This window comes from Octopus bimaculoides, chromosome 2 (genome assembly GCF_046866305.1).
Source record: "Octopus bimaculoides isolate indiv1 chromosome 2, ASM4686630v1, whole genome shotgun sequence".
In the NCBI taxonomy this organism is placed as follows: domain Eukaryota; kingdom Metazoa; phylum Mollusca; class Cephalopoda; order Octopoda; family Octopodidae; genus Octopus; species Octopus bimaculoides.
This window is the reverse complement of record NC_142929.1, coordinates 77,776,853-77,799,657: the sequence shown is the minus strand read 5'-3', so window position 1 is coordinate 77,799,657 and position 22,805 is coordinate 77,776,853. Positions and strand designations below refer to the sequence as shown.

The window sequence follows — 22,805 nt, the reverse complement described above, 5'->3', positions numbered from 1 at the left end:
CTGCCCCCAAAATTGGCCTTGTACCAAAATTTGAAACCAATATCAAAGCAAGGGGAGTAATACATATATACACAAGTCTTAGTTTCCATCTATCAAATCCACTCACAAAGCCTGGGGCTATAGTAAAAGACACTTGCCTAAAATAATGTACAGTGAGACAAAATGAGACCAGCTGGTTGAGCTGGCTAGAAAATCTAGAGGAGAAAACGACTGCAAAACAAATTTTTATTTAAAAAAAAAAAAACAATGATTTCTTACTCTGAAACTAGTTCAAAAATTCCTAAGTTCAGAGTGTAATTGATTGAATTGGACCCCAAAATATTTTTATCAACCCTGGAAAGGTGAAAGAAACATTTCCTTACCCTCTCTTCTGACTAGTGGAATGCCAAAGGAAGAGAAACAGTAAGAAAATCTGTTTTTTTTTTTTTTTTTTTTTAAACTCTTCTTTCAGAAGAAAGCTAGTGAGATTTTAACAAATCCAAATTTGTCATCCTTATACCAATAACACTTAACCTCCAAGCAAGCACTGGGCCATCATTGCTGATGGCCACCAAGAGTGAGGAAGAATAAATGTAATCAGTGTTGTCTTAAAGGGGCATATAGACACAAGGAAGTTGCCTGGCGTTTGATGTTAATCTATGCATGCTGTAGTTGTATTTGGGGATTCAAGTCCATTGCTTTGGCTGGAGGTTTAAACATAACCCTGCATCATATCTCTAAATTGATTAAAATATAAGATAAATTTTGGTTACAAAATGTTCATTTTCTATCCCTTACTACATTACATTGATGTGTTAATGATATCCTTTAGTTTAGTCATGGAAATGTTGGCACCACAGGCGACTATAACACTTTTCTGTCCAGCGAACCGAGAAACATTGGCCATAAATGCTCCAAGAGAAACTCCTGCAGCCCCTTCAATAACCTGCAAGAAAAAGATAAATTATTATTGTACCTTGGTGTAGTTAGTGCACTGTTAGAATGGCTGTGTTCAGTGTCTTACGATTTTGTCATTTTATGATCTGAGGTCGACACTGGAAGAGGCAGAGTCAATGACCCTTGCATGCCGTCTATAGATCGGTAAGATTGATGTCAATGTCCTGTTTAAACTGTTGTAGGTCAACCTTGGCATGACTGTAGAAGAAATTCCAAAATGGGGAGGAAGAACTGGACAATGATTAGTGTAAAGATGGTGGAGGGAGTACAACATCTGTTATTTCTAAAGAACAGAGGTCATAATAGCAATAGAAAAGAGATGGTAAACAGGCTGGAGCCAATCAATCAAGTAGTTCTATGTATGTGGGCCTGGAGCCAATTAGTCAAGTGGCCCTTCTATGGATGCAGACCAAGTTTGTAGAAGCAGTAGTCCTAGACGTGAAGGCATTACTGCATTGTAGATGTTACTTGAACTTTGTAGAACATCATTGATAATTATTTAAAGCTGAAGTCTTTCATGAACCAGTTTTTGGATACTAATCCTAGCTGTGTTAAGAGATCCTAAGTGATAGAAGTGATCATAAGGGCTCAAAATGAATGTCATGTTTGGGGTGGTGGTGGTGGAATGATGGTGCATCCGTAATAATCTTTAGATAGATTGCAGATATCTTTCTCATGGAAAAGGAAAAAAAAAAAAAACCCCTCCCCATGCCATGAAAGAAATGCAATGGTTATGAAATCATCATTTAATGTCTGTTTTCCATGCTAGCATGGATTTAGGTACAACAGGAACAGGTGAGCCAGAGAACACCAAACTTCAATGTCTGCTTTGACATGGTTTCTACAGCTGGATGCCCTTCACAAAGCTGATGTTTTAAAGAGGGTACTGGATGCATTTTTACATGGCACCAGCATTAATGACTTTGCCAAGCAACTTGCAAGACAAGACCTCAGCTGAGGTGGGAGTAGTGTTGAGGGAAGTGATATTATGTCAGGTGTTGAGAAATTAAAGTATGATAGAGGGACAGGAGCAGGTGTGTGGCTCTAGGAAGATATATTGTTCCCTCAGTTGGAAAACAAAGAAGATAGTAAAAATGTCTCAAGACATCCTTAAATTAAAGGAAGTGTCTTGAACAAAATCATGGCAGTAAAGAATAACAAAATTGTTTTAATCATTTGTTATCTAAAAGTGAACAAATAAAAAGAAAACTTACCATTTGATGTTGGGAAAGCATAAAATAAATAGCTTTTGCAATTGTTTCTTCTTCAACTAGAATCCACTCATCAACAAATGCATTGCAGTGGTCAAAAGTCACCTGAAAAAGGGTATATATATATATATATATATATAAACAAAACATTCAAACACTAAGATTTGAAATAAGACTATGGATAAAGTTTAAAATTGATGGTATCAACAGCAGTAACATAAGGTAGATTGCAGGCAAAATAGAATTATATAGCTATGAATTATAAATTTACACAAACCATAATGATGCTTAAAAAGCATACACCTGCTAGAAATAAGAACTAAAGTCTTAAATTAATCCAGTTAAACTGCATAATATTATTTTGGTGCTGTTGAATGTATTCTTTCCGTTTTTCTCTGTTATCTTGGTGCTGTATGGTGGATTAATTTAAGACATGAGCTCTTATTTCTAGTAGGTGTATGCTTTTTAAGCATCCCTATGCTTTGTGCAAATTTATATATATATATATATATATACAGGGGTTGGACAAAATAATGGAAACACCTTAGAATTTAAAATTTATTTTAATATGGGGTAGGACCGCCTTTGGCAGTAATTACAGCTTGAATTCTACGAGGTATGGCTCGTACAAAGTTTGAATTGTTTCCAAAGGAATTTTTGTCCATTCTTCAGCTAAAACAGTCTACAATTCTTGTAGTGATGATGGTGGAGGATATTGACTCCTTACTTGTTTTTCTGAAATGCACCGTAAATGTTCAAAAATATATCGAGATCTGGGGATTGTAGTGGTCAGATAAGATGTTCAACTTCACTAGAATGTTCCTTGTGCCATTCAGTAACAACTTTAGCTGTGTGAATTGGTGCATTATTGTCCTGAAAGATTGTGTTTCTCTCCGGAAACAGTTCTGCAACCATAGAATGAATTTGATCAGATAAAATGTTTAAATAGTGTAGACTGTTAATTCTGCCATGAAGGGAAACCATTGGGCCAGTGGATTTCCAAAATATAGATATACCCAGATCATCACAGATCCTCCTCCATGTTTAACTGTTAGAAGAAGGCAGTCTGGATCAAATGCTTCTTTTGGCTGTCTCCACACGTATACTCGGTGGTCAGAAATAAGGTAAAGGATGATTTGTCCAAGAAAATAACATTCTTCCACTGCTCTAAGGACCAATTCTGTAGGTTTTTACTCCACTCTAAATGCTTTGTAACGTAGTAGTGGTTTTCTGATTGCAGCCCTCCTATGAAATCTGGCTTTGTGCAGCTCCTGGCGAACAGTTTTTGTAGAAACTGGGTTCTTGAGGTGGTCATTAAGCTCTGCAGTAATTTTGGGAGCTGTACTTTTGTGATCCTTTCTAATAATTTGTGTAAGAGTCCGACAGTCCCTATCTGAAAGTCTTGTTTTTCTTCTGGAATTTTGTTTCAACGAGGAGGTTTTTCCCTCTTTCTCAAAGACTCATTACTTTCGAGACAGTACTTCTTGATACAAACATTTTGGCTGTTTTCGTTACGCTAGCGCCTGCCATACGAGCACCAATAATTTGACCTCTTTGAAAATCTGATTGATCTGTCATTTTAATGACTTTTAATTACCTTTTTTTGATAATATCTGAAAAGAAACAGCAATTTTAGCAAAACATATTAAGTAACACTAATAATAAATAAAAAAACATAAAAATAAACAAGCTTTTGACGGTTTTATAGATATTTCAAAATTATGATGCTAGGTGTTTCCATTATTTTGTCCAACCCCTGTATATATATATATATATATGCTGAGACCCTCTTCAGTCATGACTGACCATGCGATTGCACCTAGAAAGTTACCCTCCGAGGCACAAGTCCAGGCAAGGTTGTTTATGGAAGAGCAGTAGTCGCCCATGCATACTGGCCTCCCCTCTCCACGCCACCAGTGTTATCCAAGGGAAAGGCAAAGGCCGATACAGCTTGGCACCTGTGACGTCGCGACTCATTTCTACAGCTGAGTGAACTGGAGCAACGTGAAATAGAGTGTCTTGCTCAAGAACAAAACATGCAGCCCGGTCTGGGATTTGAACTCACAACCTCGCGATTGTAAGCTGGATTCTCTAATCACTGAGCCATGCACCTTCACACACACACACACACATATATATATATATATATATATATACGTATGTATATAGTTAATAAAAAAAAAACATATATCAGAAAGACGCACACTCTAAAGATTAGAGCAGTAATTGTTACAACAAAATTTTATATCTTGGACATAGAGTTACCCAAGGTTTTGCATCTACAATAGAGTGGCCACGCTCGCAATGTATGTTACCACCAGTACAATTCCCACACCTAGAAATGCTGACCAATCCAGGACCAGCGACATGGAGGAGGTATCTGCTGTTCCCAGTACCGCCACTAAAGATGATGACCAAATAATTATCTTCGACACCAATGGGATGATTGGCCCTGCACCATATGTTACCAGGGGTGTGATTTGGGCCACATCCCATGTTTGTAAATATATTGGATCTGTGAGTACTTCTTTCAAGCAACGTTTTCTTAACCACCAGTCATCCTTCAGAGTCCCAGAAAGACAGTTGGTCATGTCCCTGGCCTGTCATGTGTGATACCTCAAAGACCAAGGGGTTCTGTGTGATATCAGGTGGAAATTAATTGATCATCTGGGCCCATATATTAATGGAAGCGGCTGTTGCAAGGTCTACATGCTGGAGAGAGAGCGAAAATTCTTAAGGACTATATGAAACCTGGCACGTTAGATAGTTGTAAAGAAATGTTTTCTAAATGTGTCCACTTCAAGTGCTACTTACTGAAAAACTGGATCTCCCGTTTGCTGGTTAGGTCTCTTCGGGTCTATAAGAGTTTTTCCCCCGCCTCTGGTTCAGGGGAGATGACCCGTCCTCATTAATGTTTTTTGTTATGACATTTCTCGATTCCCGAGCGTTTCCTCATGCCCGTGACGTAGAAATTAAATTTTTTTGTCTTTATATAGAGTCTGATGAGCTGTCCACAAAGCTTTGGCTTTGTAATGCGAAACCTTGGGTAACTCCATTCCAAAGTTTAAAATTTTGTTGTATATATATATAGATACGCATCAGACAAAATACTTGTTGGTATTTCTCCTAGTTCTTTACGTTCTGAGTTCAAAACCTGCCGAGGCCAACTTTTTCATCCTTTCCATGTCAATAAAAGAAAGTCCAAGTCATTGCTGGGAGTCGATGTGTTTAACTAATCCTCTCCTACAATTGGTGACCTTGTGCCGAAATTTGAAACCATTATCATTGTTGGACATAGTTGTATGTTGTAACAGTGAAATGTTACATACATCTCAGCCCTTTAAATCAACGACTCAGTAATATATTTGATTCGAAGGAATCAACTATCTCAGTTCCACCCCTCCTTAGGAAAGATGGACTTATCAACAGGAATCGATTAAAATAATAGTGATGAGTGAGTTACAGAATTGTTTCCCTTTAACAAAGTTATGTCCCTTCATTTTTGAATTGTCGATATAAATTACTGAGACTGGAAAATAAGAAGCATCTTCTGAGCAGGTGTAATTTTATGAATGAACAACTGAGAAAGAGAGATATAAAACACATACTCGAAACATAATTTTCGTAACATCTAGAAGATGCAAAAATAATAAGGTGAGGTTAAGCAAACACATCAAGTGTATTTATGTTACAGAAACGATAGGAGTAGAAAACAGATATGAGTTCAAATTGAGACAGTGGTTTAAAAGTGTTTGTCAATGTCGGTGTATCTACAAAACATAACAATTTCTCGTTATGTGATCTTACATGTAGATGTATTTGGTGCATTCACTAATCTGGAGTTGTCATTGTTTTAACGTCCACTTTTCCATACATGTATGGGCTGGACAAAGTTTATTGAAGCAGATCTTGTACAACCAAATGCCCTTCTTGTTGCCAGCCCTCACCTGTTTCCAAGCAAGGTAATATTTCCTCATGGCCAGTCTTGTTTTTGCAAAATATTAGAAATAAATGATACTGCTTGTATGACAGTGACATTCATTTACAACTACCACACAATGTCAGACCAAAGAGCCACTAACAATTTAACTCTTTCTCTTACACATACACACACATATAAAACGGGCTGCCATCAATTTCCACCAACCAAATCCACTCACAAGGCTTTGTTTTACCTAGGCTTAAAGTAGAAAATACTTGGCCTGAATTACCACACGATGGGGCTGAACCTGAAATCAGGTGATTAGAAAGCAAAATTCTGAACCACACAGCCACACCAAGCAGTATTATTCCCTTGCCATGTCATAACTGAGAGTTAAAAACTAAGTATGAAATTGTGTCCCAAGTAAGAGATGACCGCATTCAGTGGTGAGGTTCCAGCTGGGCAGTTTAGGAGTTATAGGAAGTATGAAGTTATTCCTTAGTCACCACCACTTTCAAGTCTGCCCTGACCCAGGGTGGTAGTACCTGTCATGAGCTCCCATTACAGGTCATAAAGGAGTCCTGTGGTGAAGGTATACAGGGCTCAAAAGAGAGCTGGACTCTAGATATGTTACAGAGGTCCACTGATGTGTAGTTATGCCCTTATTGTCATGTGAACTAGTCTCTCTGCCTAAGTGTTAAACAGGCCAGTGCCTCAAGAATAAGCTTGGAAGGGGTAGGAGACTAGCAGAGTAAACTGTAAATAAATCAGAAAGTACCAGAAAATCACTGATGTGTCTTTCCTAATAAAAATCATGAATCTTCAGACTTTGTCAATGAACTCCACGATTGTTGATGCCTGTAGGCATGGAACATGAGCAGACAAGAGAATAGAATTAGATATTGATTCTGAATAGAATATATCATTGGTCCCTTAACTTAGGTTGGGAGTGAAACATAAAAAACGTGTAAACACTGCTGTGTGTAATGGCTATTGTTATAGGATGTGTGTAACTGTTGTCACAGGCTATATCTATCAGTTATTACTATACGTTATGTGTAACTGTTATTACAGGCTGTATGTAACAGCTGCTGTTATAGGCTGTATGTAACAATTATTATAGGTTGTATGTAACAACTGTTGTTATAGGCTGTATGGTGTATGTTGTTAGGCGTAGTTGTGGCAAGAGGCTTATTTTCCAACCACAAGGTTCTGGGTTCAGTCCCATTGTATGATACCTTGGGCAAGTGTCTTCTACTATAGCCTTGGGTTGACTAAACACTTGTGAGTGGATTTGGTAGATAGAAACTGAAAGAAGCCTGTTGTATATATGTATATATATATATATATATATATGTGTGTGTGTGTGTGTGTCTGTGTTTGTCCCCCATCACTGCTTGACAACCAGTGTTGGCATGTTTATGTCCCTGTAACTTAGTAGTTTGGTAAAATAGACTGATAAAATAAGTACTAGGCTTAAAAAATAAGTCCTGGGGTTGATTTGCTCGACTAAAACCCTTCAAGATGATGCTCCAACATGGCTGCAGTCAGATAACTGAAACAAGTAAAAGAATGGGTTGTATGTAACAACTGTTGTTATTGGTTGTATGTAACAATTGTTGTTCAGCCTCCCATCTTGATTAAAACTCATTGTGTATAGACATCTCTGATCAAGTGTGTAATATGCATGCATATGCAGGAGTATGATAACGAAATGACGAAAAAAAAGTCAACAAAAAAATGGGAGTGAGCTGTACATACTGAATTCTCTTCAATTCCACCTGAAGTGGCATCTGAGAGTGTTTCTTGACTTTCTTCAAATATTATTGTACTGGCCTTGATACTCTCATACATCACTTTAGATAATCGTGGCTGACAACCAATCACCTAAAATTTAAAATAAAATGAAATGGAAGAAAATGGATAGTAAACATGACAGCAAAGATGTTTCATAACTTATATGATGTCTTGTTTGGTAAATCATTGTTGGGACTGAAATTCTGAAAGTAGAATACAATCATCCATCACTTTACCCTGCACTCAGTAAAAAGAAGACATTGGACAAAATTTTGAAGGCTGATCTCAAAATACTGAACTTTACAAAGAAGATAACAAAAGACCAAGATAAGTGGTGCATTGAGAAGATCCACCCATCACAACAAAATTGAGGTCCTAAGACCAAGGTGCCACGTGAAAAGCATAGGTGCTGATGCCACTTAAAAAGCACCTGTGATGGTGCCACATAAAGAGCACCCAGTACACTGTGTGGTGTGGTTGGCATTAGGAAGGATATCCAGCTGTAGAAACCAAGCCAAAACAGACTATGGAACCTGGTGTGGTCCCTGACTTTGTCAGTTCCTGTCGAGTTGTCCAACCTATGCCAGCATGGAAAACAGATGTTAAATGATGATGATGAATATATCAGCTTCTCCTGCATATAGATTTTGAAAAAATAAGCTACCAAAGGAGCTGCTTTACTAAGGCAAGGTGAACCTTTACTGTACCAGAGGCAAATTGCAATGTGGGTGGGAACACTTCTGTGTTGAGATAAAAAATGATGAATTTTTAATCTTACAAACTCATAGATTTGTATCTTACATTAAATTATTGGGTTTGTTTTGGCTAACCAGGTGGACATGTCCAATAAATTCCACACCCCCATTTTGCTTGTGTTTATAAAAAAAAAATGTTCCTATTTTTGTCAAAAACCCCCCAGATTAAAAAATTTTTAATCCTATCTCTCACCCTTTTTTGAAAAAGACAGCGTGATTAGTCTGAGTTTCGGACCTGGTTGACCAAGGCAGAGAGCATCCTTCTGGGGAACACAGCCTAGGTCTTTGGATGACCTGGCAGCAAATTCCAGAAGGTCAGCTATATCCTCTGATAGACCAATGGCAATTACTTCATGGTTGACAGATTCAGTAGCTTTCTTGATGCATCTAAATTTGGCAAGAGCTATGGGGAGATTTTTTTAGCAAGGCACTCTGATAAGATCTCTCATTGTGGGGTCCTACATGAATGCTTGATATGATTTCTGCTAAGGGGTTAAATGTCAATCAGTCAAATGGCTCTTCTCTGCATGCAGTTTAGTATGTCCGTGTGTTGCTCTGCAGCTGCAGCACTGTTCCTGATGCAGGCACTGTAGACCACTCTGGGCTTCACTTGAACCTTGTAGAGTGTCAGTAGTTGTTGGTAAATAAAGAGCAAAAAAAGAAAAAAAAACATAAGAAAGAAAGGAAGTAGATCTACTTACTTTTATATCTGGATTTACTTGCTTTAGATATGCAGCAATGCCAGCAATAAGGCCACCACCTCCAACAGGTACAAAGACATTTTCAATGTCAGGTTGTTCTTCAAATATTTCAAGTCTAAAAAAGTGAATCAATAAATAAAAACTACCAAATAATAGTCAACTCTCAACAGATGCTACATCCTCTGCCCTTCTGAACTTATTGATTGTAAACCATCTAAATTCATTCAATATACTCAGTTTTTATGCTTTCACCATACCCTTTTAACTCACCACCTACACACTGAATTAAACATGCCATACAATCCATTTTCTTCCAGAATTATAGCATCATTCTGAGGTTCCATTTTCATCAGTTTGTCATTCATGTCACAAATTCAGTATTCAAATTGGCCATATCCAGCTGAAATATTCTACCAGTTTTTTATTAAAACTGACCAGATCTGGCCTCTCATACCCATCCAACAATGTCCTAAAAATAAGCAATCACACCATGAAAATCTTTTACCTACAAGATAATGCATGATTAATTTAAAACAATGTGAATAAATAAGCAGTAAATTTGACAGAGTAATCTGAATGCTAAAGGGTTCAATTAATTTATTGATACATCTTTTGCATTGGCTGAAGCCAACATTAAAGTTGGACCGTACTTTTTTACCTTTTACTGTTTATTTCTTTCAGCCATTGAACTGCGACTATGCTGGAGCACCACCTTGAATAGTTTAGCTGAATAAATTGGCCCCAGTACTTATTTTTTAAGTCTGGTACTTATTCTATTTGTCCCTTTTGTTGAAATGCTAAGTTATGGGGATGTAAACAAACCAACACTAGTTGTCAAGTGATGGTAGGGGAACAAACATAAATATATATTCTGTGTGTGTGTATGTGTGTGTGTGCGTACATGCGCGTGCATGTATGTATGTGTTTAATAATAGGTAAAATGGATTAATAAATCCAGGCAGATATCTATAAAGTGTAAACAAATTTAATTAACTATATCCAACAATCAGATAACAATAAATGCAAGTAGAACTAATAACATCCATAGTAATTCTTCCTGTATGACAAGTAAATCCAAATATAGCTTAGAATTTCAAGAAATTCTGGGTATAAGACAATAAGAATAAGAATGGAAAAAATCACATGTATAATTGGTGACTACACCATACATTATCAATGATTGTTTCTATAGCGCCAGCATGTTTTGATAAAGAAAAAGATATAAAATACAAGTCAAATTTATATATCTGACAATATATGCTAACTCAACATTATCAAGGCAATCCAAAATTGGTTAAATTCAAAGTATATATACATGATGGTCTTCTTTCAGTTTTCCCCTATCAAATTCATTTCACACAACATTAGTTGACCTGAGGCTATAGTAGAAGGTACTTACCCATGTTACTACACAGTGGAACTGAACCTGAAACAATGTGGTTGAAAAATGAGCTTCTTAACCATATATCCATGCCAGCACCCTGGATTTTTAAGGCGTTTTCAAGGCTGACTTACCAGCCAGGATGCCAGCTAGTCATGGAGTTAATCCCACAAGTATTACTGGTACTTATTTTGAGATGAGTGTACTGGAGTAACATGAAATAAAGGACCTTTCCTAAGGACAAAAAGCACTGCTGGTTCAAGAATCAAACCTGCTAACTTTTAATCACAGAGCAATGTGCCTTCACAAGGGAGTGATATTGTTAATGAAATAAACTCCAGTTCATGGAGTCAGTGTAGGATTATAGCCAGAATTGGTATATTCACTAATTTGTTTTTGATTATTTATTCCAAAGAAGGGAGGTAGAACCATTAGAGCATTGGACAAAATGATTCATGGCATTTATCTTTTACTTGTTTCAGTCATTGGACTGTGGCCATGCTGGGGGTACTGTCTTTAAGAATTTTAATTGGATGAATTGATCCAGTACTTTTATGATGACATAAACACACTAAAACTGGTTGTGAAGTGGTGGGGATGGGATGAAGAAAATAAACACAAAGATACACACACATACACATATATATGATGGACTTCTTTCAGTTTCCATCTACCAAATCCACTCACAAGGTTTTGGTTGGCCTGAGGCTATAGTAGAAGACACTCACCCAAGGTACCATGCAGTGGGACTGAACCAGGAACCATGTGGTTGGGAATCAAACTTCTTACTACATGGCCATACCTGTGTCTATTTATTCTGATTTTTCACATTCTGAGTCAAAATCCCGGATATGTCTATTTTGCTTTTCATCCTACTGGCATTGATAAAATGAAATACCATCAAACACTGGGGTTAATATAATTGACTAACTCTTCCACCTAAAATTCTGTCTTTTTGTTTATTTAAGAATTAAGAGCTAACTGAATTACCTATGTCCAGGATTGCCACTCATCAAATAATAAAACACCCAGATTATTTGTTGCAAAAAAACCCAGATCCTATTTTATAAACCCAGATATTAGAAAACAGGTATATAATTGGTAATTTAATGAAAAAATATATTATATGTTAAAATGAATACAGAATTTAATACTTTATATTATATGGCAGCTAATTGTCAATTTCGTACATACCCACTTCACCTTCATTCACTCCTTCAATGGTGATAGACTCATTTTCTTCCCTTTTGAAGTTCAATCTACTCGTAAATCTACCCATCCACTACATCTTTAATAAGTTTAGCATTTGGCTCCCAAGAAATGCATGGCACTCCCTTTCTTGTAATTACTTGTTTAGCGAGTAGACGATCGTTGATCATTTTGGCCTTATTACTAGGTTTATTAGTGAACTTTGTCTTTGTGCAATTTACTTGGGAAAATATGCACTCCACACACACTGATGAATGAGGTAACACCATCAAATTAGTCATGAATTGTGACAGCCTCTCAAATTTAGTGTGGTCAAGCCCGTCTTTAAGATTGTGTATGGAATACCAGAATTCAGGGATGCTTTTTGAGGAAACAGGAATATCTTTATATTGCCAAAATAATCTGTACTCATCATCTAGTTCATCAAGTGTGTTTTCTAGTGCAGTTGCTGGAAAGTTTGATGCCAAGGGAATTATCGAATGAAGAGAGTTAGTGAGATTGCGTGTTACTTTTGGATCAAGTATTTCTAAGAGAGCAAACACTCCAGCTTCATCGAGAGGAAAGCGCATTTTTATTTAAGAGCATAATTCTATTAAAAAATTTTTGTAATCAGTTTTGAATCTAGCTGAGTCACCAATGGTGTGGTTTTGTTCTAGATATCTTATTGCACGTCCACCAAGGTAAGTATCACTCCTATCTTCGTGATTTGTTGTGTTATTAAGATTAATATCTGATAATTTAGATACAGCTAAAACAATCTCTTTTATAAAGTAACTAAGGATATTTTATATTCACTGGATACAAGTATATGCAACAGATGCAGTCAAAAGTGTTCCGATTGAAACTCAACATTAAGAGCATTTATTTTCTTTAATATATAATGTAAGAAGAGCAGCATGTACTTCATCCCTTTGTTAATCATTGTTTCATAGATCCTTTTTGCTCCGTCCACTTTTTCTACTTTAGCCTCTGACTGAAAATAAAGTACATGGGCATCCCACTGTTCTATTATAACGTTAATTATATTTTCACACAACAACCATCTAGTTTGCAAAAGCTTTGGAATCTTTTTTTATTTTGTGCCAACACTTTGTATCATATTGAAGTCATTTTTGACGTTTGCTACTTCGAGAAAAGTAAAAAGTTAAGCCCTTTAAAAAGAACTCAAGATATGAAGGTAACACCTTCACTGCATGACTTGAACAAAGTGCAAACGAATGGCAAACACAGCCTATTGTAAATAGTCAGAATATCATTTCTCAATAACTTTTGAAACCTGCTCTTGTTACCCATCACTGTCGAGCAATTATCGCTGGCAAATCCAAGTATGTTGCTCATAGATACATCTTCTTTTGTAAGCAAAGACTTGACAGCATCGTACAAACTCTGAGATGAACCATTTTCTACTACAATTGCATCCAGAAGAGTATCCTTGCCATTAAGTGATTGTGCATCAAAAAAGTGAACAACTATTGCTAAGATTTGTGTCACTGAGATGTCCATACTCTCATCTATCAATAATGAAAACTTGTTTCTTGAAAATTTCCAAGATTTCATTTTGTTCATAATGTGCATTTCTGTCTTGCATAATGTATGTTTTTTTTTTTCATTTGTAGATTTTTAGCTATTTCACTATCGGGAAAGGCCTTTTTACAAATTTCAGCTAAGTGATTTATATGGATGAAAGGTATGTGATGTTCAGCCACATAACCTGTTAGTAGCATATCTGACTTAGCTACTTTTTCATTTAATGTCTCGTTTTTTTTTAACAATAAATGAATCTAATTTAATAGCAGATTTCATACAAGCTTTCTTGTGTTTGGCAGTGTTTTTACGAGCTAACAGCATTGATTTGTTAGCATTTTTCAACACAACATTGCAACAAACGCAGCAGCAGGTGTCAGGATTTCTATCATCTTGCTGTAACCAATCCTTAAGCTCAGCATCCTCCAAGCACGGCTTCTTGAAATTTTGGGTGTATCACTTCCTCTTTTTGGACACACTATTGTTGGCCATTACTTCGCAAAGGGTTACAAAATAAAAACACTCTCTCAAAATGTTAAACAAATTTTAAATTATGAGTAACAATTGAAGTGTACACCATCAACACAGTCAAGCTGTCAGCTGGTGGTGTAAGAGTTTCAGACAAGTGTACAAGCGGCCATCAACGCTTTGTAACTTGTAGTTGCCCGGTATGATACAAGCATAAACAAATAATGCATATGATTAGTAATAACGTCACATACAATATTTGTATCAATAAATTCCTTACGTGAGATGATTATGGATAATATATAGAAAGTTTACAAAGTATTAGAAGAGGTGCAACTTAGGTACATATGGCATACAAAGTGTATGACACTGAATTCTCTTTAAAAGATAAGTTTGCAGCCAAAACTAACTTAAAACCCCAGAATTAATGTAAATTTGGAAATTAAAGCCCATAAACCCATCATCACTCCAAAAACTCAGATATAGGTGGAAAAACCCATCAGTGGCATCACTGACCATAACCCTTGTTAAATTATCCATGACTCTTGTAGGCTTTGTTAGACTAACAGGCTTGATATAATTCATGTTCAGTTTGAATTGTTGAAGATTGGTGTTAATAGGGAAAAATATGAGTAAAAAGAATTGACCAAAAGTTTGTATCAGTGCAAGAAGAATTGAGGAGGGGTTTAGAATAAAGTTGTCGGAGGGGGACATAGCAGAGATGATGGGTACATGTACTGAGTGAGTTTGAGCACAGGCACTCAATTTGTTATTTCAGAGCACCAGAGGATGAAAGTGTAGTGGTTACAGCATGGTAGTGAGTGTGTGGAATTATATGGCAGGGAAATGGTACCTGTGGACAGTAAACACAGGGGCCCAAGTGGGGAACTAGAATCCAGTGGGTGAAACAGCAAAAAAAAAAAGGGCAGTGCTGTGTAAAAGTAAAGCATCACTGGAAACTTGCTAATAAGAATTAAAATGGCAGAAAAATAAATATGACAAGGATGACTATAGGTGGAGGTGTGGTTATGTGGTTGAGAAGCTTGCTTTCCAACCGTGTGGTCTTGGGTTCTATTGTGCAGCACCTTGGGCAGTGTCTTCTGGTATAGCTGTGGATCAACCAAAGCATTATGGATGAATTTGGTAGGCAAAAGCTAAAAGATTCCTATTATGTGTGTGAGTGTGTATGTGTGCATATATATATATATATCATCATCATCATAGTTGTCATTTTCACAGCCACCTTTCTATGCTAGCGTGGGTCAGACAGAATTTACTGAGACAGATTTTCTATGTCCAGATACCCCTCCTGTCACCAGCCCTCACCTGTTTCCAATCACAGTAATATCTCCCTATGATCAGACATATTTTTCATGGAAGACTGGAAATTAACAAAAGACATTTTATAAATACAACCAAACAGAATTTAAGAAAGGATGAATGTTGTACAAACCCTATTGTTCCTTGGCCAGCAATGACATCAATATCATTATAAGGGGAAATAAATGGGATTCCCTTTTCCTGCAATGAACAAAAAACAATGTTAGTGTCTCTGCTACATAGTCATTGTCATAAGCCATTTCTCTTTGGTTGTCTTCATCATTTTCATTATCATTTGGTGTTAGGAAGGCATCCACCTGTGTCAAGTTTCACTGATATAGAGGATTCCTTGTTTGCTTGATTTCCTATGGTTCAGTTCTTGAAGTAAGGTTCTTCATAATTGTGACAATATTTATCTTTTTCACCTCCATCCAATCGCTCACCCTCTCTTCTAAAATGTGAGTAGTCACATAGTTCTTCTACAACAAGAAATCTGTTCTGCTTTGGCTCATTCTCTTGTCTTATAACCCCTCATCTTCTAGCATAAAGCTGTCCCCCCTAGGGGTTTGTAGTCTTGTTGGCTGCATGGCAACTTCATGAGTGCTGGTGGTATCAAAAAAGTACCCAGTATATACTGTAAAGCGGTTGGTGTTAGGAAGGGCATACAACAGTAGAAACTATGCCAAACTAGAGAGTGGAGCTTAATGCAGTCCTTGGAACTATTGGATTCTGTCAAACTGACCAACTTATGAAATATCAATGTCGAACGTTGATGTCGATGATCATGATAAAGGTGATGATGTTTAATTTCCTGTTTCATTTCTTATTGAAGTAAGGTTCTTCATATTTGCAACAATATTTACGATATGTAGTTTCTTCCAGAAGATAAAAAAGATATAAACAAAAATCAATGGCTGATTTCAACTTACTTCTGAGTACTTGCGAGCAGCATTCTCTGCATACATGCAATCTTCTCCAAAAACAGTGAGTGAAGCTTTGTTTGCAATTAAGCGCTCATGTTTTGAAGGGGAAATTGTTTCTGGGACAAATACATGAACAGGAATTCCAAGTTGGTTCATAGCTTCTGTCTGGTAGGATTGAAATTAGAGAAAAGAATAGTAGCAGTACACACATTCATATAAATATAAAATAAAAAAAAAGAGGTTTACTTCTTGCAAGAAAGAATTTAGGAGAATTGGTTTTGGGGTCAAAAATGCATCTGAATCTTAAAACAAATAAAATTAAAAAATTTTTTTACAAATTCATTAAAGTACCAATCTAGTTTCAACAATATTTTTTGTTTTTCTAGTGTAAATAAAAGATAAAATTTTAAAAGAAAGTGAATACATAGAAGAAAATTCCATAGTGGTAAAACATGCTAAAACAATCAAATGTTCATGCTAATTCAAATATTCAATAAATTTTATAGTTATAGGAAATGATAAAAGTTCCAATGTTTCATGAATTTCATAACAATAATACATGATTCAGAATTCAATACGTTTTAAAACAATAAAATATATTAGCAATCAGATATGATGAAAACCTTAAAGAATAAAAAATTTTTTTTACAAGTTCTATTGTGATGTTGTATGGAGGGGGGGAATTGTTTTTGTCATTTGCTTTTCTGGTGGAAACTCAAACTGTTTCAAACTGATATTGCTTTGTAATGTATAAATTTTAAGATACAGGTTCAAGTCCTTATTGGTTATTTATTCAAAGTATGTCTCTAGCACCTCCTATAGAATAGCCTGAAGAAAGGGATGGGAAACCTTTATTCTCCTTAGACTATATTATCAAATCTCTTGGCTATCTTTGACTGTTTGCAATTCAGGGTGATTGTCAATGTATATTCCAGAAGTTATTGATTGAACACTTATTGGAAATCAATAATCCCTTCATACTCCCAATTAAAATATTTTCAATAAAGCCTAATTTGGTTTAATCTACCACATACATAGTCTAAATCCTATGTTTTTCTGTTGTTGAATTTGATATGATAAAAGAAAGGAACTTTTATAAGATGTTAAAACTACTTACACAAGCCATAGCATGGTTACCAGTTGATGCTGCCACAGCTCCTATTTTGTAAATATCAGGATTAGATTCTTTAAGCAAGCATAGTTTGTTAAAGGCCCCACGTACTTTGAAAGACCCTGTACGCTGCAAGTTTTCTAGAAGAGAAATCAAAGTCAGGTGTTTTTAGGTATGACTTGAAGTGAAAAAATGTTCAAAGAATATGATGTTGGCTTAGTGCTATTCTTTTATTCTTTAACTTGTTCCAGTCATTTGACTGCAGCCATGCTGGAGCACCACATTGAAGGGTTTTAGTCAAAGAAATTGATCCCAGGACATTTTTTAAGCTTAGTTCTTAATTTATTGGTCTCTTTTGCTGAACCACTAAGTTATGGGGACACAAACACACCAACACCGGTTGTCAAGCAGTGATAGGGGACAAACACAAAGAAACACATGCACACACACACGTGCAAACACATACACACACACACGTGCAAACACATGCACACACACATGTGCAAACACATGCACACACACACGTGCAAACACATGTACACACACATATATATAAAATGGGTTCCTTCAGGTACAACATGAGAACAATAGTCTTAGATATTTTATCTCAAAGAGAGGTCTAACAGCTGTTAAATTTAATACATTTTTGAAGGAAAATGAAACAGGTGTTTGTGTATTTGATTTCTGATGGCTGATATTCCATTGCCCAAGGCGATACCAATTATAGCTTTTGGAGTTTTGTTTCCATATACTGATGGCCATGTGTAAGAATCTCTCACCCAGTGAGTGGATTTTGGCATCATGTATGCATGAGGCAGCTTGGTTTTCTGATTAAGGAGTAAAAGAATAAGTTGAGCTTGATTAAGGAATAAAGTGAATTTGAAATAAATACTTTAATGCATTTTACCTTTTTGATACCAATCTGTCTATGAACACCTCAGGTTCTATGACAGACTTTCTGCTTCTAAAATGATCTAAATTAAAACCATCCTTCAAAATTTCAAGTTAATTTCTGTTCCTAACACCAGCTTAATATTAATGACAAAATTACTTTTATTAAATTCTTTATTATTTTCAAAATTAATTGAAACAAAAGCAGTGCATTTTAACAGAAATATGGTAAAAAAAAAGGGTTAAATTTGCTATCACCTGCTTCAGCCAAATCTGGCTCCTAGATTTAATTAAATATTGGTTTCAAATTTTGGCACAAGGCCAGCACTTCCAAGTGAGAACGTAAGTCAATTACATTGACCATAGTGCTCAACTGGTGCTTATTTTATTGACCCCAAAAGGATGAAAGGTAAAGTCAATTCCAGTGGGATTTAATTAAGTTTAATTAAATTTAATTAAATATTAATTACTATATATACATTAGATTACAAACTATAGAAGAGTGAGATAAAATTATAATATACTTACCACATTTTATATATACATGAGAACCTTCTGCCATTTTAGACAAGAATGGAGAATATTCCAATGGTGTGACTCTAACATAATTCTTTATTTGTTTCTTTGCTTTATAAATTTGTTTTAATGAAACCAGTTGAACTTTCTTTAGGTTTGAATTCTCTGAAAGATAATATTTATTGACAATTCATAAATTCTAGAAGACATAGAAAAGCATGGGGGGGAAAATGGAAATTCATGATTGCCATGTTTTCAACAGAATTAATAAAACAGTTCCCAAATAGGAATTATAAATAGTCCTGTCCAATATGTAGAAAAGGTGTAGGTAGAAATTCTATATGGTGTAATAAATGCAAATTGTGAATAAATAAGGGGTGCAGTGGAAACACAGGAAGATTTATATGGAAAGTGGACTTTGTGTGTGACAGATGTGAAAGAGCAATGAAGTTTAAGAACACAGGAAATAGATTTCCTTGAATGCAAAGGAAGATCCTTGGAAGTAGTAGATAGTTTCTGTTACCAAAGTGACCTAAATAGTAGAGGAGGAGGTTGTTTTGAAAGTACAGTCACATATTAATCCTTACAGCTGTTTTAAGAATAGCTGCACAACTAGTGCAGCTCTCTGTATGCTAGCTGATTTCTGTGTCAGCCTATTTCATCTTCAGAGGGTCAATGGATTGAAACTCAATGAAGCTAAGGGGACAATCTACACACCTTTTTTTTGCTTTCAGTTCCATAGTTTTACCTGTGATAGCTTTCTACCAACCAATGTCATATCAACACAATGGACTTACTTTCTGCCTCTTCCTGGAGTTTACCTGTTTACATTGTAACTATCAAGAACTTCCCAGAGTGGAACTTTTACTAACCTCCTGCTATTTATACTCAATTATGCATTTGTTTCCCTGTTGTATAAATATGTCATAATCTACTCGATACCCATTGCTTGCCTGTCTATCAATACCTTCTATTATACATATCAGTTTGATCGATACATTGTTAATCTTCATTTAGGCACAAGTTTGGCCTGAGCACAAACTGTATGTATATATTATCTTATGTCGTTCAACATCATATTTCCTACAATATGTGTATGTGTGTGCGTGTACATACATACGTAGCCTATGAAGTTGATATATAAACAGGGTAAATTTAACCATTTCTTCCAATATTGAAAAGACACACACAAACACGCGCGCGCGCGCGTCAGAGCAGTGCAACAGAACTAAGGGGAACAACTCTGTTGAACACTCGCGCATGTGTGCGTGTGATAATGTTCCCTCAAGGGAGGAAGAAAGTATCAACCACTTAATATCGCAGTAGTATGTTCCAAAATTCTTATTGCTTCCTACACTGGTCTACATCAAGTAAAAGTGAAAAACAGCCATTTAAAAATATTTTTTATTCATCCGGTCTAGTCACCAAGTAAAAGTGAAAAACAACCATTTTAACATTTTAAAAATTCACCTTTACCCTAGAACTTTGAAGGATTCTAAACCTGGTCACTAGACATGCTAGAAACAGTGGCAAAATCTCGCTTAAATAACACTATACTGTTCTAAAAGAACACACACACATGTTGCACATTGTAATCTACGATACGTTGTATGAAAAAACAAAAACAAAAAAACTAAATACTAAAACACGAAGTGATCATCGCCAGAATTGCCTGCTTGACCAGGGCTAACTTGGGATTGAAAAACGACAACGAGGGAGTCTATATATTGTGACTCAACCTTCTAGATATGGCAACTAAATCTCCCTCAAATCACATTGGATCATATAATCTTCGATGTACAATGTTTACAAAAAAAAAAATAAAGAAGGGTGCGAGAGTTACGACAGGTACGATTTTAACCAAGGGTCTGTTAGATGAGGACAAATTTGAGGCTAATTAACACTTTTTAAAACTTGTTTTTGACATTTCTTCAATGTAAATTTGTTATATCTGCGGATATAACTGAATTTGTGAGGAGATGATCCTACAGACAACATGCATGCAAAACGAAGCAAGAAAATAACATTTAATGATGTAATTAATAATAATTAATTAATCAATGAATTAATAAACGCAGTCATTAATTTAATCGCTTGAAAATAAACATCTCCAATAACAACAACAAGAATAATTTTATTTACTATAGGTTCAAGGCCATCAACTATTTAGGGGAGGGACAAATCGATAACATCGGCTCCAGTACTCAACTGGTAACTTATTCTATTGACTTTGAGAGGATGAAAGGTAAAATGAAAACGTCGGAATTCGAACAAAGAACGTAATCTCAGAAAAAAATGACGTTTATCGTATTGCCCGGCGTGCTAAAACAATAAAAATAATGGTTTCTTTATAGTAATTTATTCATAATACCCACACGGCCCAAAAACCATTTAGGACAATACAAAGACAAACAAGAACGAAGATTCACATAAGACAGTGTACACAAAAACAATAACAACAAAATTCCCAAATAAGAGGGGAGTACCACTCTGGAACAACCAAGGAATCCCACCGATTTTGGACTTTATAAAATAATAATAAATCATTTTGTGTGAAATAAAAATATTTTCTACCTGACATCGTTTATTTATATTCTTTCTTCTGTTAAATTTTCACCGAAGTCACAACGTAACAGCAGAATATTGTATATAAACTCAGTTACTGATAGCAAATATATATTTGTGTACTTAAAACAATCTGTATGCAGGTTATTCTGTTAAACAGAAAGTTAAAACAGTTTGATATGAGGGCGCGAAGGTGTGCACATGAACTTTTAGTGGAACCTTAGATATGTTTAAGGGAGATAAGTATCGATGAAGAGGATAAAGTGGAGATAACAGAGAAGGAAACACCTCACACGCGCGCGCGACGGTTTTCTTATAGTTTTCGTCTACCAAACCCACTCACGAGGCTTTTGACGGCCTATGGCTGAAGTCGTAGACAAGGTGCCATGCACCCAACCACATGATTCCTGGACTGAACCCGGAACCATGTGGTTGAGGAGCAAAGTTCTTACCACACAGCCACGCCTAAGCATCTATCTATCGAACTGTCTATCTATCTATCTATCTATCTATCTATCTATCTACCTACCTACCTACCTACCTACTTACCTACCTACCTACCTACCTATCTATCTATCTATCTATCTATCTATCTATCTATCTATCTATCTATCTACGGACGGTAGACACATCGGCTCCCATGTAAGTTGCATTTTCCACCTCTTAAAAGACCTATTTTGTTTTTAAATTTTGTATAAGTTGTGTATAACACAAAATACTTCGTGAACATATATTTTTTCAAATCGGAAATAGCTCTATTTAGAGCCTTATTTCCAAAAATTCAAAAACATCTTCCTCGATCCTAGCCATATGCTGTAAAGCAAATATGGCTATGGTATACAACAAGGCCGATTTCCCGCCTCTAATGGCAGAGGCGAAAGAACTTTATGCCGTTCCGCATGAACGCAGACAGGTGGTGGAGAAGAGCAATGATTCTGAATCTACTGCTGCTGCCTCAACCACCATCACTACCACCATCACGTGTAAAAACTCTGCTGCTACAGCAGTCTTGCCTGCCACCGTCACCAGTGAAAACAACAACAAGGACACAAATGTCCTTGCTAACAAAACCACTGTCCTCACCACTGATACCACCACTACCGCCACCACCACCACAACAAACACGAACTTTGCCGAGGCTTTGAAACCCAGAAAAAGAATATTGAATATATCGAAAGAGAAATTACTCGCATGCAAAAGCATGCTAAGTACAAAGGACGTTACAGTCCATCTTCAGACACCTGCGGACTTTAAAATAAACATAGAAAAAAAACTATCATCTACAGAACCATAAATATAAAGACAAAGACTCCGGAAAAATTCACTCAAGAAAAGGTTGAGAAGTGCCTAAGGCTGCTATGGTCTTATAAAACTTATATAACGAGAGGAACGAAGTTCGCAACAATAGAGGTAAGACTCGACAGCGAGCAGCGAGCCAAGGACCTCTCCACAAAGTCATTACAACACGAGAACCTGCTCATGATCCCTACGTACCTTGGTCGTAGGGTTACGAAGATAAAGGTTTCGAATGTGCCTCCTGAAATTGAGGAAGAATGGCTCGTATCTGCCATATGT

The 22,805-nt window shown here is 36.1% G+C and overlaps 1 protein-coding gene across 1 annotated transcript; it reads right to left on the bottom strand.

Annotated features, from left to right (window-relative positions):
• Positions 1 to 209: 209 nt before the first annotated feature.
• LOC106869684 (uncharacterized) lies at positions 210 to 21,630 on the bottom strand. Its single transcript, XM_089347076.1, has 9 exons — positions 21,240 to 21,630; positions 18,678 to 18,830; positions 17,265 to 17,398; positions 16,154 to 16,312; positions 15,358 to 15,425; positions 9,323 to 9,437; positions 7,831 to 7,956; positions 2,151 to 2,252; positions 210 to 925 (listed from the first exon to the last, which is right to left on the bottom strand). Exons 1-9 carry the CDS (start codon positions 21,244 to 21,246, stop codon positions 782 to 784), a joined length of 1,008 nt encoding a protein of 335 aa, XP_089203202.1. The 5' UTR covers positions 21,247 to 21,630; the 3' UTR covers positions 210 to 781.
• Positions 21,631 to 22,805: the final 1,175 nt, after the last annotated feature.

What these genes read in the sequence shown, in the direction of transcription:
- LOC106869684 (XM_089347076.1), bottom strand. An exon ending in GCTGGCCAAGGAACAATAGG is followed by an intron (nt 9,438 to 15,357) that starts GTTTGTACAACA and finishes TCACTTTTTTAG; the next exon opens with ACTTGAAATATTTGAAGAAC. An exon ending in TGCTTTCCCAACATCAAATG is followed by an intron (nt 926 to 2,150) that starts GTAAGTTTTCTT and finishes TTTTTCTTGCAG; the next exon opens with GTTATTGAAGGGGCTGCAGG.